This window comes from Aphelocoma coerulescens, chromosome 3 (assembly GCF_041296385.1).
Source record: "Aphelocoma coerulescens isolate FSJ_1873_10779 chromosome 3, UR_Acoe_1.0, whole genome shotgun sequence".
In the NCBI taxonomy this organism is placed as follows: Eukaryota; Metazoa; Chordata; class Aves; order Passeriformes; family Corvidae; genus Aphelocoma; species Aphelocoma coerulescens.
The window spans coordinates 3,845,475-3,860,798 of NC_091016.1; the positions used below are offsets into that span (position 1 = coordinate 3,845,475).

General features: G+C 43.4%; 1 protein-coding gene across 6 annotated transcripts in view; it reads left to right on the forward strand.

The window, feature by feature from the left end:
* VRK2 (VRK serine/threonine kinase 2) overlaps nt 1–15,324 on the forward strand; it is a 40,288-nt gene that overhangs the window by 19,720 nt on the left and 5,244 nt on the right. For 5 of the 6 annotated variants that reach the window (XM_069008885.1, XM_069008886.1, XM_069008889.1 and 2 more), the window contains 4 exons: nt 1,878–2,010; nt 11,306–11,426; nt 13,233–13,291; nt 14,471–14,655. In XM_069008885.1, coding sequence (XP_068864986.1) covers nt 1,878–2,010; nt 11,306–11,426; nt 13,233–13,291; nt 14,471–14,655 — 498 coding nt within the window. The remainder of the gene's footprint in view (nt 1–1,877; nt 2,011–11,305; nt 11,427–13,232; nt 13,292–14,470; nt 14,656–15,324) is intronic. The other variant, XM_069008887.1, reaches the window with a different exon arrangement.

Sequence of the window (15,324 nt, forward strand, 5' to 3'; positions counted from 1 at the left end):
AAATCCATTGGTTAAAAATGGACTGCATTAATGGAGCTGCTTAAAACTTAAAAAGAACCTAGTTACTGTGATAAGATAAGTGGGTTTGGGTTTTTTTAACTTATTTCAAGTTTGACTAACAAATATTCCTGGCTACTTTGTAGGTGGCCTGTTGTTGATGCGGTTTGAAAGAGGCTGGGCTGTCACATAGGAGTCTCTATCACATAAGCTGGCATGCCCAGCCCAAACCAGAGAGCTGCCAGAGGTGCTGCAGGTTTTTTTTTTCTAACAGTTAAAACCTCATTTTAATGTAAGGCATAGCCTTAATTTTTAAAGGTATTTTATCTTCCTGTCCATGTCAGAGACCTGTAGTCAAGCAAAATCCAAAGCGCACCATTGAGTCTGGGAAGAATGCACCTTCTGGGCTCCTCTCTCCTTTCCAGCCCACAAAGGATCCAGAAGACTCACAAAACTTGGTATTTAGGGTAGTTTGAGTGAGTTCTCTGACTGACTATGGGCTCAGTTCAGGCAGCACCAGAGCATCGGGAATACGCTGCAGAGCAGATGCAGGAGAAAATGCAATTGGTCATCCCAAGCCAGCTGATGCCCTGGCTCAGCTTTTGTAGCCATCCATGTCTCTGGTCTTTAATCCTGTGTCCCAGTTTGGCTGGTCTGTCAGGTGAGAAACATCAGTGATAATGTTAACAGCCGCCCCTGTGCAGGAAGCGAGCGCTGCAGCCCGGCTTACACGCTCCAGATAAGCTCAGATCCTGCAGCAGAAATGGTAAAGCCAAGAGACCAGCAATCCCGGGATCTGAAGTTGCCTGGAGCACAGACAGGAATCAGTAGTTCCACAGAATGTGCTACACAGCAATGCGTTTAGTTTTCTTGAGGGCTTTTTGTTTGTTTTTGCCTTTACCAGCAGTGACATAATTAAATTGCAAGTGAGTGCCAGAAAAGTTTATTTTAGACTTTTTTAGTATAAACTGTTTTGTAGCTAAAGAGGAAACTAAACTAAGGTTCGAATAAGATGTTTTTCTTTATCATATAATAAGGTTTAGTAAAAGTGATCTCTCTGCCTTCAGATGATTTAGGTTTTGCCCCAAAAATCTGTGGCTGGAATGGTGAATGTGGCACTACTGCAGTATACGCAATTTAGGCCAAATTTTTTTTCTCTTACGTTGATTTAACTCAATGTATTTGCTTCAGAGTAACTGAGAGTGAGTTTGGTTCTGTGTCTTTTTAAAATGTATTATAAATTCAGGAGTGGTTTACTAGATGGTTTCCTGGGTTGGGAAGGGCTGGTTTGTTTTGCTTTCTTTTATCCTACGCTTTCAATAGTTTATGTAGAGGACGTTAGTGACAGTGGCATTCCACAGCCTGGTGCCCAGCAGCCCTGTGGCCACTGTCCCTGGGGCACTGGAGCCCTGTGTCCAGTCCAGCTGGGGGAAGCTGCTGCCTCTTCCTCTGGTTTTGAAGCTGCACAGTAGAGTTGAATTTGAAGAGTCTCAGCTGCTGGAAAATCCAAACAGGGGGATGTGTGTGTGCCTGCTTAAGTTGGGGGAGGAAGGGGTCCCATAAGCAACGTTGGGCTGCATATTGCAGTTTATGATGTCTGGATGCCCACCTGGAGAGCAGAGAGCTCAGGAACAAAATAAAATGACTGAAATTCTGCTCGACTCTGAAATAAGATAGGAGTATAGTAGTGGAAGGATTTAAATGGGGAGGGCAGCTGTTATAGCCCCCAGTTGTACATATTTTATCCTGAGGCACCATTTGGTTTAATAAAATTTAGATCTAAGGCTGTCCTTAACCTATCAGTTTCTTAAGACTTAATTATAAAGGTTATACTTTCAAAGGACAAAAGCATTATTCATTTGTCTGTTCATGTCTTCCAGGTTTATCTTGCAGATTACGGACTTTCCTACAGATATTGTCCCAATGGGAACCACAAACAGTATCAGGAAAATCCTAGGAAGGGCCATAATGGGACAATAGAGTTTACCAGCATAGATGCCCACAAGGGAGTAGGTAGGTTTCTTTTTTTTATTTCAGATGAGTGATTATAGAATGAGTAATCAGGCTCTGAGAGCTGCTGTACACAGGAGAAGCAGTGTTGGGGATTGCTCAGCCCCTCGTGGGGTGACCCCCTTGTGTGCCTGGGAATGCTTCCCCAGGGCTGGAGGAAGGGGCAGCATGAGGAACCCTGAGAGGCTCTGCACACACAGCACTGGAGCAGCCCAGGACACCCTGAGAAGAGCTCAACATCAAACTTAATTGGTTCATGTTGGGAGGACTGGTTTGTGCCTGCTGTACCCTGCAGAGGCAGGATTTGCTAATGCTGCATTGTCAAAGAAAAGGGTTTGGAGTCTGCACTGTCCTTTAGGGAGAGCTGTGTCTGAGTGTCACCATCTGTGTTCTGGGAGGATATTTCAAGATGACATTCCTTCTGCAAGGAGAAAAACCTTTTTTGAAGTCATAAAGTGTTAACTTTTTGAAATCTTTTTCCAGTAGCCTTTCATATATCTTACTTATTTAAACTCACTTTGATGGTATTGGAAACACATTTGCAGGTAAATTACATACATAGTCCTTTTATTGGATATTGATTGTACTGCCTTGCATTCCAAGGCAGACTTAATTCAACAATTCCCTAATTAGTTAAAGTCATAACCTATGTCTTGTATTCATTTACCATTAATTAAACCTTAGCTGTTTATTACACTGCAGTCCAAATCCAATAGCAGACCCACAGAGCCATGGAAAAGGGACTGGGAGGTCAATATTGAAAATATATGGTGTAAAGTCCCACTGATGGCTGCATTGTTCACAATCAATATGGTCAATGCAACACAACTTTCTTAGTTGCTATGTCAGCAAGACAAAAAGTCAATTCTAATGTTATGCTAGTGAAAAAAATGGCGATTATTGAAAAACTTTGACTCTTGCTACAAAAGAGTGTTTTTGTTAACTTTTCCTTCCCCTTTCCCCTCCTTCACCCCCAAGATCATCTCAAACAGGAGGGATGGTTTGCTGCTGCCAGCTTGGTGAGGATCAGTGTCACGAGTGATAACTGCAGGAATTTGTGCTTGTTAATAGCTGCTGAACTGTTACCTTAAACTAATACTTTCTAACGAGTTTTAGTTGGCACAAACAACTGTATATTATTGCTTTTTCTATTAAAAGGACCATTGACCATGTAATGTAGAGGGTCTTGATAATTTGCTGGAGCTGTTAAAACCTGCAGTCGTTTAACTCTGGTCATTAGGAAAAATGAACTAAGACCAGCAAGTATTTCCTGCTAAGACAACTGCACCATTTCACCTGCTAGAAAATATTTTGTGGTGAGGAGAGCATCTGTTTTGGATGCTTCTGGCCCTCCCAAGCATGCAGAGTGTTTTCTGGAGACCTGACTCTGCCTGCTTTGCCTGGTGGTGTGAGCGGTGTGGCTGTGCACTAGTATTTGATGTGGATGCTCTTTGAAGGGCGGGGGGAAGCTGGAGTATTTGGGATTTGGCAGTTGGGTAGTTATAGCAGCCAGTTTGGTAATGTTTGTGGATGGGTATGTGATTACAGAACAGATAATTCCTTTTATTTGAAAGTGCAGGGAAATTTTACAGGCTTGGGTGGCAAAAGGTGTGCAGAGGAAGTGTGAGGTAAGTTTTGTAATCTGTGTCTTAGGTAACCTCCTCAAGTAGCTAAAGTCATGACAGAATTGGTTAAAAGCAGAGGACACCACAAAACAAAATATTCAGAAAGATAGTTTGAGGGAGCTTATCCCCCCTTTTACACTTGAAAAGTTTGCTTAGTAGCTGCAAACAGAAAATCCACAGATTTTTCTGGTGCTTCTTCTAGAAGAGCCTACAGAACATGATGTGGGATCTGGTATGTTGCAGAGCATCCAAACTCTTCACATGGAATGCCAGCTCTGACATTGTGTGATGATGTCCTGGCTTCAGCTGGGACAGAGTTAATTTTCATCCCAGTGGCTGGTGCAGTGCTGTGGTTTGGATTTAGGATGAGAATAACACTGATAACACAGGGATGTTTTAGTTGTTGCTGAGCAGTGCTTACCTTGAGTCAAGGACTGTTGAGTTTCCCATGCTCTGGCAGTGAGGAGCTGCACAAGGAGCTGTGAGGGAGCGTGGCCAGCACAGCTGACCTGGCCAAAGGGATATCCCATATCCTGGGATAACAGGGGCAGTGGATAAACTGGGGGGGTTGGCTGGGAGGGGCCAATCACTGCTCAGGTGGTGCTGAGCAGCTCTATTGTTAGTGCCAGGGGGTTTGTTCCATTTGTTCCTTTCTTTTACCTTCCTTTTCATTATTAGTATTTTTAAAATTTTATTGAGAGCGTTAAACTGTTGTTATCTCAACCCATGGGTTTTAATTTTTTTCCCTGATTCTCCTTCTTGTCCCTCCAGGGAGGGGCAGGGGATGAGTGGCTGTGTGGTACTTTATTTGCTGGCTGGGGTTAAACCACGACAGACAACCTGAGTCCATCAAGGTCAAATTGCCAGAGTTTCCCATTTGCCAGCAGAGCTCTCAACGTCCCAGGGAAAATCTGCATGTGCAGCTGGACTGGACGGGTCCAGCTGGCAGAACACAGCAATGGGTTTCCCTGCTCTCTTGGTGTGAGGCTGAGTCACACAGAGGATGCTGAAAGACTTCCAGCAGCTGGGGCAAAAGGCTTCTTTGTTCAGCAGTCTCCTGGATTCCCCACTTGCGGTGGAGTCTCAGCACAGTCTCATGTATAAAGTGAGGTGGGGTGTTGGGAAAAGTCTTAATGTTGCCAAATGGAAGGTGCAGAGACAATCTTTATTCTGGTGTCACATTCCAGCTTTTTAGAGTGGAGTATTTTGTTATTTCAATGCTCTAGGAATATAATTCTAATTTTTAAATGCTATTTTATATAAATGAGATCCTTTCCAGAGGGCATTTGCTGCATGTGTGTAGCAACATAAATATCTCAGCCCCCTGAACAGCATCAGTGGCTGTGCTGAGCTGGACAGATGAGAACATTTTGACTTGCTCATGAAGCAGCTACTGAATACATGCAATGATTCAAGGGACATGCTGAAGCTTTAAAAAAATTAGGAATTTGTAGTTTTCAAAAGTGCCTCTTGGCAATGCTTGGAGCTGATACCCTCCTTGCACAGAGCCAGTCAAATGCATTCCCTTCCCAGTAATTTAAGTCAACGCCAGAGTTTCCCTAGTTGAATGCAGAGCTTAACCCAGCTGCGTGCTGGCTTATTCCCCAAGCTCTCTGTGGAGCTCACCAGGTGTAGAGTTGTGCAGTCCGCTGAGATCCAGAAAGGTTCCTACCAGTGGCCACTGCAGGGAAACACTTTTGGGTGGTGGAATAAGTCCATGTTCTTCTGACAGTCTCTGGTAAGGCAGAGTGGGATGTGCTGTTCCTATGAGCTGTGTTTGGAGTTCACCTGGAACCAAGTAGGGCCCAGCTTGGCCTCTGTCACAGGATCTAGCCCATACCACTGGCATTCCTGGGTTTGTGGCAGGATCCCATCCCAACCAGCATGTGGGTATTTGAAATTGAAACCCTTTTTATTTTGATGCAAATTTCACAGGGCACAACTGCGTCATTGGTTTTAGTGTCGCATTGGAGTGCGCTCACTGTATTCATTTTTAAAGACCAGCCTGCATAAACAGTATTGCATTTTGGTTTGTTGATTGATAATTAAAGAGAATTATATCTGTACTCAGTGTACGTTTAAAAAATTGTTACATAGTTAGTGTTAAAAAGTAATATTTGGATCAGTGCCTCCTATGGATTTTTGTAGATTTTCTCCTCAGTGAGGCATGCAGTCAATACCTAATTTCTCTGGAGATTTACTGCACTTAACATATTGAGGTTCTTTTAAATACTCCAGTCCTGTGCGCTGCGTGCGTTAGCCCAGTTTTAATTTGCTATCATTGATGAACATAAGAGTATGAACTGTCTATGCTGAATTCCCTCCAGCATATATTTGTGTTTGCCATCGATTCCAAGGTGAGTCCTCTCCCTTCTCCCAGTGTTTCACAGTAACTCTGAGCAGTGTTGCCATCTCTTGCATCAGTGGAGGCCCCACTGAAGTCCGTGCAGGACTGATATCTACACCTGGAGTAGTAAATGCTGCTTTCCACAGGAGTGGTGGCTTCAGACAGGCATCTCTGTGCCCCTCACACGGGGTTAGTGCAAGTGTGTGCTCCTGGAGCTCCGTCAGAACGCTGGGACACTGGGTTTGTCCACGGCAACGCCAGCGTTGGGCTGATGGCAGGGAAAGCCCTGCAGCCCTTGTGCTGGTTTTCCCCACTGCTCTGACAGAGCTGGTCTGTGGTATTAAAAACACAGCTCAGTGCTTGGCCATTTTTCCTGTTCTGTTGAGTAAAATATGTTCAGGGTTCATTTTGTGAGGAAGGATGTGCAGGAATACGAACACCTATGCCTGGAAACACATTCTTTTGGGAGCCTGCTTCCAGAGAACAGAGCTCTGAGTGCCTCTGGATCAAGAGGTTGATTTGGCATCTGCCCATGCATAGTTAGGATTCAGAGGGAGCTTGCAGGATTTTTTTCTCTTTTTTTGTCGGTCAAATGAATTATTGATCTGCTGTAGTTTGATATGTGTTTCCCAAAGACTGTGTACAGGACAAACTGTAAATCCTAAATAATAAAAGGAACATATAACTAGTGTGGCAAAAAATGGGTGGAACTTTGTAATGGGAAATAAATAAAAAGATGGTTTAGTTCCTGAGAGTTGGATTAGAAATGTGTGCCCAGCAGAAGAGGGAGCAGGAAGTGGTTATAAGTGAAAGAAGAGTCACTAGCAAAGAAAAGATTGGATAGGCTCCTACAGCCACCTCTGGAAGCTTATTCTGTCCTGCCAAGTATGTCGAGGAGCAGCAAGAATAAGATGAGGAGCATTTACAACTTTGTCACAACTGAGGACTGTGCCTGGGAATGTTTAATTTTGGCTGTTGTTCTCTACACCAGGAGTTCAGAAAGGCAGTGAATCTCAGCTGCTTGCCCACCCCTACTTAAAAGGCCCTTACCTTTTTGATTCTTTTTTTCTGCCACACAGATGTGAAAGAAGAGTAAAACTTCCTGTCCCCACTCTCCTGCCACACGTTCTCCTTACTGCAAGCTTGGAACCTTTTGCTTCCGACCAGGTACCGGCATCTCCTGCCACCACCATTTTATCTCCCACCCACATCTTGTGGTGAAGTTCCCTTGCACCTTCCAACCTTCCCACTGCATAAACTTGTCCCCACCAGATCAGGACTCCAGCCCTCTTCGTTTCAGCACATGCCATTCCACCAGTCCTGATTGTGCCCTCCTGGCAGCTCTGCTGTGTGTTCCATGCCCATGAGCTGTTCAACCCATCAAGTGTGTATCTGTAGGATCCCAGTTTGGAGAGAGACCGTGGCTGGCACAGGAAGTGTCCCTCTCTGCCATGTCACAGACTGAGTTCTCTGGAAGAGCTGTACTCCAGCTGTGGTGGTGGTGCCATGGATTTTTCTTTCCAGCATTCCGAGTTGGTGGTTATTGTCAGGGAGTACTTGAGCAAAGTGCCAAGCTGATGGTGCAGGGCTGGGCGTGAGGAGAGGAGGTTCCTGGCTGGAATTTGCCCTGACTGAGGCTGGATAACTCTGTGGAATGACCTCCAAGCACTAAAATGTATCATAAATTTAATGTACTTCTCTTACCTTTTCCCTGGAGCCTCACTCTATTCCGTTGGTCGTTATCCTGCTGCAGGGAGCTCCTCAGACTGACTGGGACCTGAGGGAAGCAATACTTCATTATCTGCTTGTTTCGGTTTGGGTTTTCTTTTTTTTATCTTTTCACTTCTCCTACCCCTAATAGAGGCACTGATTGTTGGCAAGTCTTGTATTTGTCTGGTTTTTAATCATCTCAGCCTTGAATTAAGTTATATCACTTTGTGATGATACATTTTTATCATAATTGTATTTCCCCATGGTCATGTTAACCCTCCTTTCCTTTATGGGCTTTTGGATTACTGCTGTGGTGTGAGTTCTATTTGTGAGTTACTGGGAATTCGTGTTCTGTAATGCCAGTGAGAGTTGGAGGTGCCACTGCATGTCCATGCAATATGAGCAACCAAAATGCTCCTGTTTGTGAAAAGCTTCTAATCCAAAAAATCGCCAATAGTGAAATGATCATGTAACAGTGCTAATTAAAAATAAGAGAATATTTAATCTGTCACTTGTTAGATCTTTACAAAAGGCTGGAGAAAATCAGCTAAACAGAGGTCGTAGAGAAAACTCCTATTTTTACTTCAGTTTCAGAGGAGTTCTTGGGAGCAGTGGAGTTTTGAGAGTATATTGTGGCTGTTGTGATATCACTGTTCTATTTGGAAATAATCTGAATATAAATTAGAGTTGAGATAGCTGCCAGATCCAGTGTACGGAGATACATCACCTATTTTCTCCTCAGGTGAACTGCTTTGGTTATTCTGAGTTATTGGACCCTGTGCCTGCGTGTTGAGTATGTTTGTGGTATATTTAAAACTCTGATTTCATTGATATGCTTGTGAGTTCATCAATTTCAGTGGAGTTGTTCCTGATTTATCTTGGCAGGACTGAGAACAGACTCAGGCCTTAAATCTCCAAATTAAAAAAATTAAACTCTAAAGATATTGTGAAATAAAATATCACCAATGTGTTCCCATTAAATACTACTTCATATGAGACTAAAATAATAGTAAAAAAATCCTGTGAGTTGAAAAGCAGAAATCAAATATCTATTAAAAAAGAAAAATAAGAACCAGAAATATTTTTAGCAGAGAAGTAAGGATTTGATTTAAATAAGTACTGGTTGGAGTGTGCACTCTTGTAACTGTGACAAGTTATCAAGCAGAATTGTTTTATTTCCACCTGGCTGTCATATTTAAAGTGAAAGCAGATTGATTTCTCTCTGTTGATGTTTATCAAGAATTCCTGTAATCTTCAATTGTGTGAGCAGATTTATTTTTGCAAGTAAACATATCATTGAAATGTTTCTATTAGTGCTCTATTTGGCATGAAAATCTAATAATTCCATTGTCCATGGACAATACTAACTCATTAAAGATTAATCAAATACTTTTTAACAAGAATCTAAAGGATTTAAAAAGTTGAAGGATTTAGCTTACATGGAGCAGAGAGAAATAAGCAAGTACAGCCAAGGGATCAAACACTGAGATTTTCATGTGGTTCTACAAAAACCCAGGTAAAAGTCTGTATTTAGCAGCACTTGTGGTGACCTGGGAGATGAAGGGATAGGGGAGTTACTGTGTCCTGTGAAACATTTCCTGTTACTGCTGGGCAGGGGTGCTTTAGCTCCATGTACCTTTTTGTCCCTGTGCCCGCTGTGGCTTTGGGCAGGTGTCAGCCAAGGCTCCTGGTTTGTCATGGCTTTGTCCCAGGATTAGTCAGGAAGTGGCTGCAAGAGCTGCAGGTGAGAGGGAAGGTCATTAGTCATGGCCAAACTGTGAAAAAACTTCAATCTCTGGGACTGTTTTGTCAGAAAATGACTTACCTTGGGGTAGCTTTGAAATCGGATTGGTTTGCTGTTACTTACAGATGCACATCAATGAATCCCCCCCTGGAAAAAAGCTGTCCATTGGAATTCTGACCATTTTCCTCAAAAGGCCACTTTCTGTAGTCTCTCTCACACAAACAGGTGCCAGGAAGGCGTTGTGAAAATTGGAGGATCTGCAGTCAAAAACGCTGGTTTATATGGATCTAATCTGGAATTGCCATAATGGAAAAAGGAGTTGTGAACACATGTGTGTGAATGGAATTGTTCCACAGTTACTGGGAGATTTATGGCCAGAGAAATCACTACAGAACAGCAAGTGGTGGAGATTGTGTTTTTATTTTAATATGGGAGCCAAGTCTTGCATTAGGACGTTGCTGAATCCAGGGCAGAAAATAAACGACGCCCGAGGGACAGCGCAGCGGTGTTGGATCCAGGGGCCTTTAATAATCCCGAGCCTAAGAGCAGTTAAGATAGGGAATGTATAAAAACTAATCGGCTGCTTTTACAGTAATGTGTGTACAGGAACAAGCAACAGTTATGATGTGTTGGCACCGTGGCTTTTAGCAGATGACTTCTTAAATTAAAAGATAAGTTTGCTGAGTGACTTTCTGGAATTTATTTAATGAAGGCCCATAAAATAGGATATCTGTTTACAGCGGGATTAACAGCACAGTGCTCAGCTACTGGTCTTTATGCTGGATAAAAAGTGCCAAGCAAGTCTGAACTCTTCTTTCCTTCCTGGAAAGCAAAAATTAATTTTGGAAAAGCATAAATTTAACTTCTACGTGTGTCTGTCTTTAATCACAACAAACAGTTTCTGGCTTTGAAGATTCCATGTGGTTTTGACGTGGAAACTTGTAGGCTGGAAGTCAAAGAAATCCTGCAGTGCTCCTGCTTGTTCAGTTTTAGCAAGTGTGGTTTCCTCTGGGTAGCAGCAAGCAATAGCAATCCCGTTGGTATTGCACTTTTCCCCTCCCTCTTTCTCTAGGAAAAGCCAGTCTATAGGTGAACTTCAGTTTCTCTGTGTAGATGATGTTCAGGGATGGGGTTAATTTTTAATTTTGTCTCCTGTATTTGTGTTCTGCCTGCGGTGTGCAGAGCAAGAGTAAGTTGTTCCTGAAATAACTTCCTTTTCGGAAGCAGCAGTGGGCAGTTTACCCGGGACTTTGCTAAAGAGTGAGTGTATTTTGGGCTGTGCACAGCTCCACAGAAACTGCTGGAGCCGGGAGCAGGCTCTGGTGAGGAAGTGCACACTAGATGGCAGTTTTGTCCCAGCATCCGAGTTCAAACGGCTCTGCGGGAGAACAGGAAAGGCCATCAGTGTTTAGTCTGCTCTCACAGAGTCCCTGCATGACCAATGTGGACCCCATGGACTTCCTGGAACATGTGTTAGCAATTTAGCAGCAGACATTTATTTCTTTGTTTTACTGCTTGGCTCTTTGAGAAAGTGTTGGTACTCAGTTATGGGCTGTCTGGATCATGTCAGAGGCCATGGGGATCAAGTCCATGTGACAGGCCAGACTGAGGAAGGATGGAGTTGGAGGAGGTGAGGAAGCTGACCCTCACTTGAGCAGGAACAAGTCACTGCCTGTCTGTGGCCTGTGGCCAAATGCCGGGGCGGTTCAGGTCTAATACAGCTGAACAAACAAAACACTTTGCCCATTTGGCTTCTTCATATTTCATCAGCACCAGTTCAATCAAAGTCTTTTCTATTTCCTAAGAAGAGGTTCCTATTCTTAATTGTTTTTTTTTTTTTTTCTTTCCCCCTCCCCCTTTCCCACATTTTAGCCCCATCCAGACGAGGTGACCTTGAGATCCTTGGCTACTGCATGCTGCAGTGGTTGTGTGGGAAGCTGCCCTGGGAGCAGAACCTCAAGGACCCTGTAGCTGTCCAGACTGCGAAAACAAAGTAAGGAGAAAACCCCCTCCCCACATGGACACACCAGCCTGGAACCCTGCAGCATCCTCACCATTTCCCAGCTCTGGGAAACACAGCTTTCCATGCTGTAGAACAGCACCTTAGGAGAAAGCTAAAACAATTTTCCTTAATTAAGAGAGATGTTGGAAGCAGTTAAAACGGGAACTTTATGTGCACGTCTACCCTCCTTTGCATGTTTATGTCTGTGCTGCTGTGGAGAGGATGAATTCCAGTGCACAGTACACAGGCATTTTGTCTGCTGTGTATTTTTCCAATACTCTTTTTTTTCAAAGAAAACATTTGTAAATTAGCACAGGCCTTAGTGCACATACAGAAGGTTGTTGTGTGGTTCTGTTAAACTGCACGGGCGCTTTGTAGCGACCATAGTACAAACATCTCGTGGAGGTTTTTCCACATGTGCACTCAATTTATTTAACTTTCTATATGATACTATTTTTCATATATTTTTCTGTAGGTTCTTAATGTTACATGAGCCTACTGCCATTACAAACAATTAAATACCAAAACACTAAGGAGCTTGGTGAAAATCTTTCCTTTTTCCCAGCATGACTTACTTGGAGCTCACTAAAGCAACAGTGGATCAGTGTTTGTTTCCTCTGCCCTCACAGCTGAGACTGGGGGATTTAATTGCACGTGGTACCTGTAGCAGGCTGCACAGCAGAGGAGTTACCCAGAAGTAACCTCACAAGTGCAGGAGGCAGCAAACTTTTTAGTAGGGCAAGTCACACCAGAGGTACCTGCTGGGGCTGGCTGATCCCTGGAAATCAATGCTCAGGTTCCGTGGGGCAGCGGCTCCCGGCACAGGGAAGGGTGGCTGCAGCCTGTGCACGGGGCCGAGTGCAGCTGGAAATATTGACACCCTCTGCTACATTTAATATTTCTCCTTTAGAAGTTCTGATCATTACACAGCCCCCTGCAAGGCAACACTTATACAATTCAATGGGAAATCAATTTAATCAATCAAGCTGCTCCGCTGATTCCTCCCTTGCCATTAACCCTTGGATGGCTCGTGTTCCCAGGATGCTGAGCAAACAGAGGCTTCAAGGAAATGCACAGAAGATTACACAGATTCCACTCATCAGAAATATCCTCTTACTCTAATAAATTACATTCCTGGAATTAGGTATCTTGTCTAGGTTGTCCCTCTTATCTGTCTTAATTTTCAGGTTCCTGTGGGTGCTGGACTGCCCAAGATGAGGTGTTTCTCTTGTTTTTAGGAATTGATCCTGAGCTTCTTTGCTGTTCCTGTTTCTGGATGGACAGGAATTGCACCTGTGGCCCTGCTGCTAATGAAGCGTGTGGGACTCTAGTTGATGTGACCTCCCTGTTCCCTTGTGGCCCTGCCATGCCTGGTGTAATTTTGACAGCCCTGTGCTCCATGGCAGAGAGGACCTGATGCTAAATGATGGGAAGGCAGAGCAGAACTGCTGCTTAAATTCCAAAATAGAAATGGGAATCATCAATCTGAAATCAGAACAAACCATTTTGCTTAAAGGGCTTTTGTTTTTCCTTGTAGAAAGCTTAAAATAGCTGCAAAGAAAAACTTAAAGTGCAGTTTTAGGTATCAGCTTGGTCTTGATGAAATCAGCAGTGTGCAAAGAGTTAAAAATGGAGATGGTGAGGGGAGATCTGGGTTCAAAAGCAGTCCTGTGAATCATTAGCTATCCTGGAGGTCCGCTCCCTTTGGAACTGAGACTTGCTGTCTTCCTAAATCCCAAATGAGGAATCACCTGCTCCAAAGCTGCATTAAATTGTTGCACTCTGGTGTTGTTTCAGACTTATGGATGAGCTCCCAGATTCAGTGCTGAGGTGGGATTCTCCTGGAAGCAGCTGCAGTAAGTGTACTTGCACTTGTACCCCATGGCTCTTCAGCCTGTTCCTAAACACAGTTCAATGTCTGACTCGGTGGTGGGGGGAAGCAGAAGAGAAGTGGAAGTAACACAAATTTAACAAAGTCTTCAAAAAGAAAAAGAATCTTGCTCAGTCTGTGATGTATCCCATGGAGTGACAGAAGGGATCTTGGCCATATGTAATCCAAGGTGTTGAGAAGCAGTGACTATCTTGGAAACAGAAGTAGCTGTTAGTATGGAAATAGTAAGCAACTGTCTACCAAAGGTTTATTGCTCGGTGCTCAGAGTTTAAAAAAGCAAATGGATGGACACTTTGTCTTGTCTTGTTTCTTCCTTCCCTGAAATACAAAAGTAACCCAGGGAAAACACCAAAGGTCAGTATCTATTTTTGATTTATTCCCTTATTTTCCTAGCGCTTTTGTATTGGAATTATTGGAATGCATTGTGTATTAGGCAAAATTTATTCATGATGTGTATACATATTTAATAAATCTTTCCTGCTGGGATTTGACCAGATGCTAATATCTGGTGTAGCACTCCAGTTTTAGGATACACTTGGGTCTTCAACTGAAAGAAAAGTTTGAACCCCCCATATGTTTTTCCTACTAGCATTATTCCTGCCCATTCAGTGGTTTCCCTGTTTTTTGAACCACTTGATGGAAAAATGTTGCTGCTGTTGGACTGTTTTGGGATGCAATCAGAAAAACAATAGTAGTATTTGAAGTAAAAAAAAAATGAAGTGTTTTTCCAAAGCATTCCCAGTATAGTATTTATGCAGATTAAAATAATACTGTTCAGAGTAATTAATATTTAAAGGAATATTGTAATCTATCAAAGACTTTTCTCTTTTGCACAGAACTATCAATACTTGTCAATAAAATATTTTAATTTTTATCCTTGGATAGCTGTCAGTGCTGTGGGAATTAGGGCATGAGCATAACGAGATGGAGCACTTAAGGTCTGGCTTGTTTATCCAAGTCGGTCTTTCCCTTTTCTCCTCCCAAAAAGACAAGACATTGTCAGTTCTGTGTTTTGAGTGTGTCTTCAGCTGAAATTGTGTTGTCTCGTTTGGCAGCGGAGGATTGGCATCCGTGTTGGAATGAAATCCTTTCTGAACTTCTGGGGTTACACGCAGTGAAATTCACAGTCAAATCTGCTCTACAGGTGAAATAGCCAAGTTTCTGGCCTCTGTTTCTGGCTTAGCTTATGATGAGAAGCCGAAGTATCAAGTGCTGAAGAAAATCCTGCTGGATGGCCTGGAGTCAAGTGGGATGCGCTACGACGGCCCGCTGGAATTCTCCGCAGCAGCAGCGTGCACACGGAATCACTGCGCTGCTAAGGTGCCCAAAGTGAGTGGGACAGCTCTGGGATTATTTCTGATAGCTCCTGCCTGTTGCCTTTCCTTTTGTACAGGAGGAAATAGTTAAAGCTCTCAAGATGAGACTGACACAGCAGTTCTTCTGCCTTAAATACACCATGTTTGTTAATTCCTGTTTCCCCTGGCCTTGCTAAAAAGTGGAATGTCAACCCTCAAGGAGGAAGAACTGCCATGAGTCCTTTTGACCTACAGGCTCTCACTTCAAAGCAGTAGGTCTGTGGAGAATGATTTACTTTCAGGATAATGGGGAAGTCAAGGACTTTGTTCGCTAACATCTTGAAGACAAGCCTGAATGCCAGGTTTTTCCTTCGTCCCAGATTAAAAGCAAAGTTACCTTTATTAGTGACAGCATCTAATTCATTTTCTTGCTTTCAGGCTGTTCTTTGTCATTTGCCTTTATCCTCCCGCAGCCCCAGTGTGGAGGAGATGTTCCTGTGGCTTTAGCTATGCTGCTGGTGTGCACTGGCACAGGATTTTCCAAGTGACAGCTCTCCTGTTCTATTTTCCTCCAGTGCTCTGAGTTAATCAAGCCCAGCTTCCCTAAGCAGAGAGGGAGGTAATTAGCAGTTTTCCTGAGAAATGTCAGTCCCGTTGTTCCTATGAAAGTCCCCATGTGCACCAGCCCCGTGCGGTGCTCTGG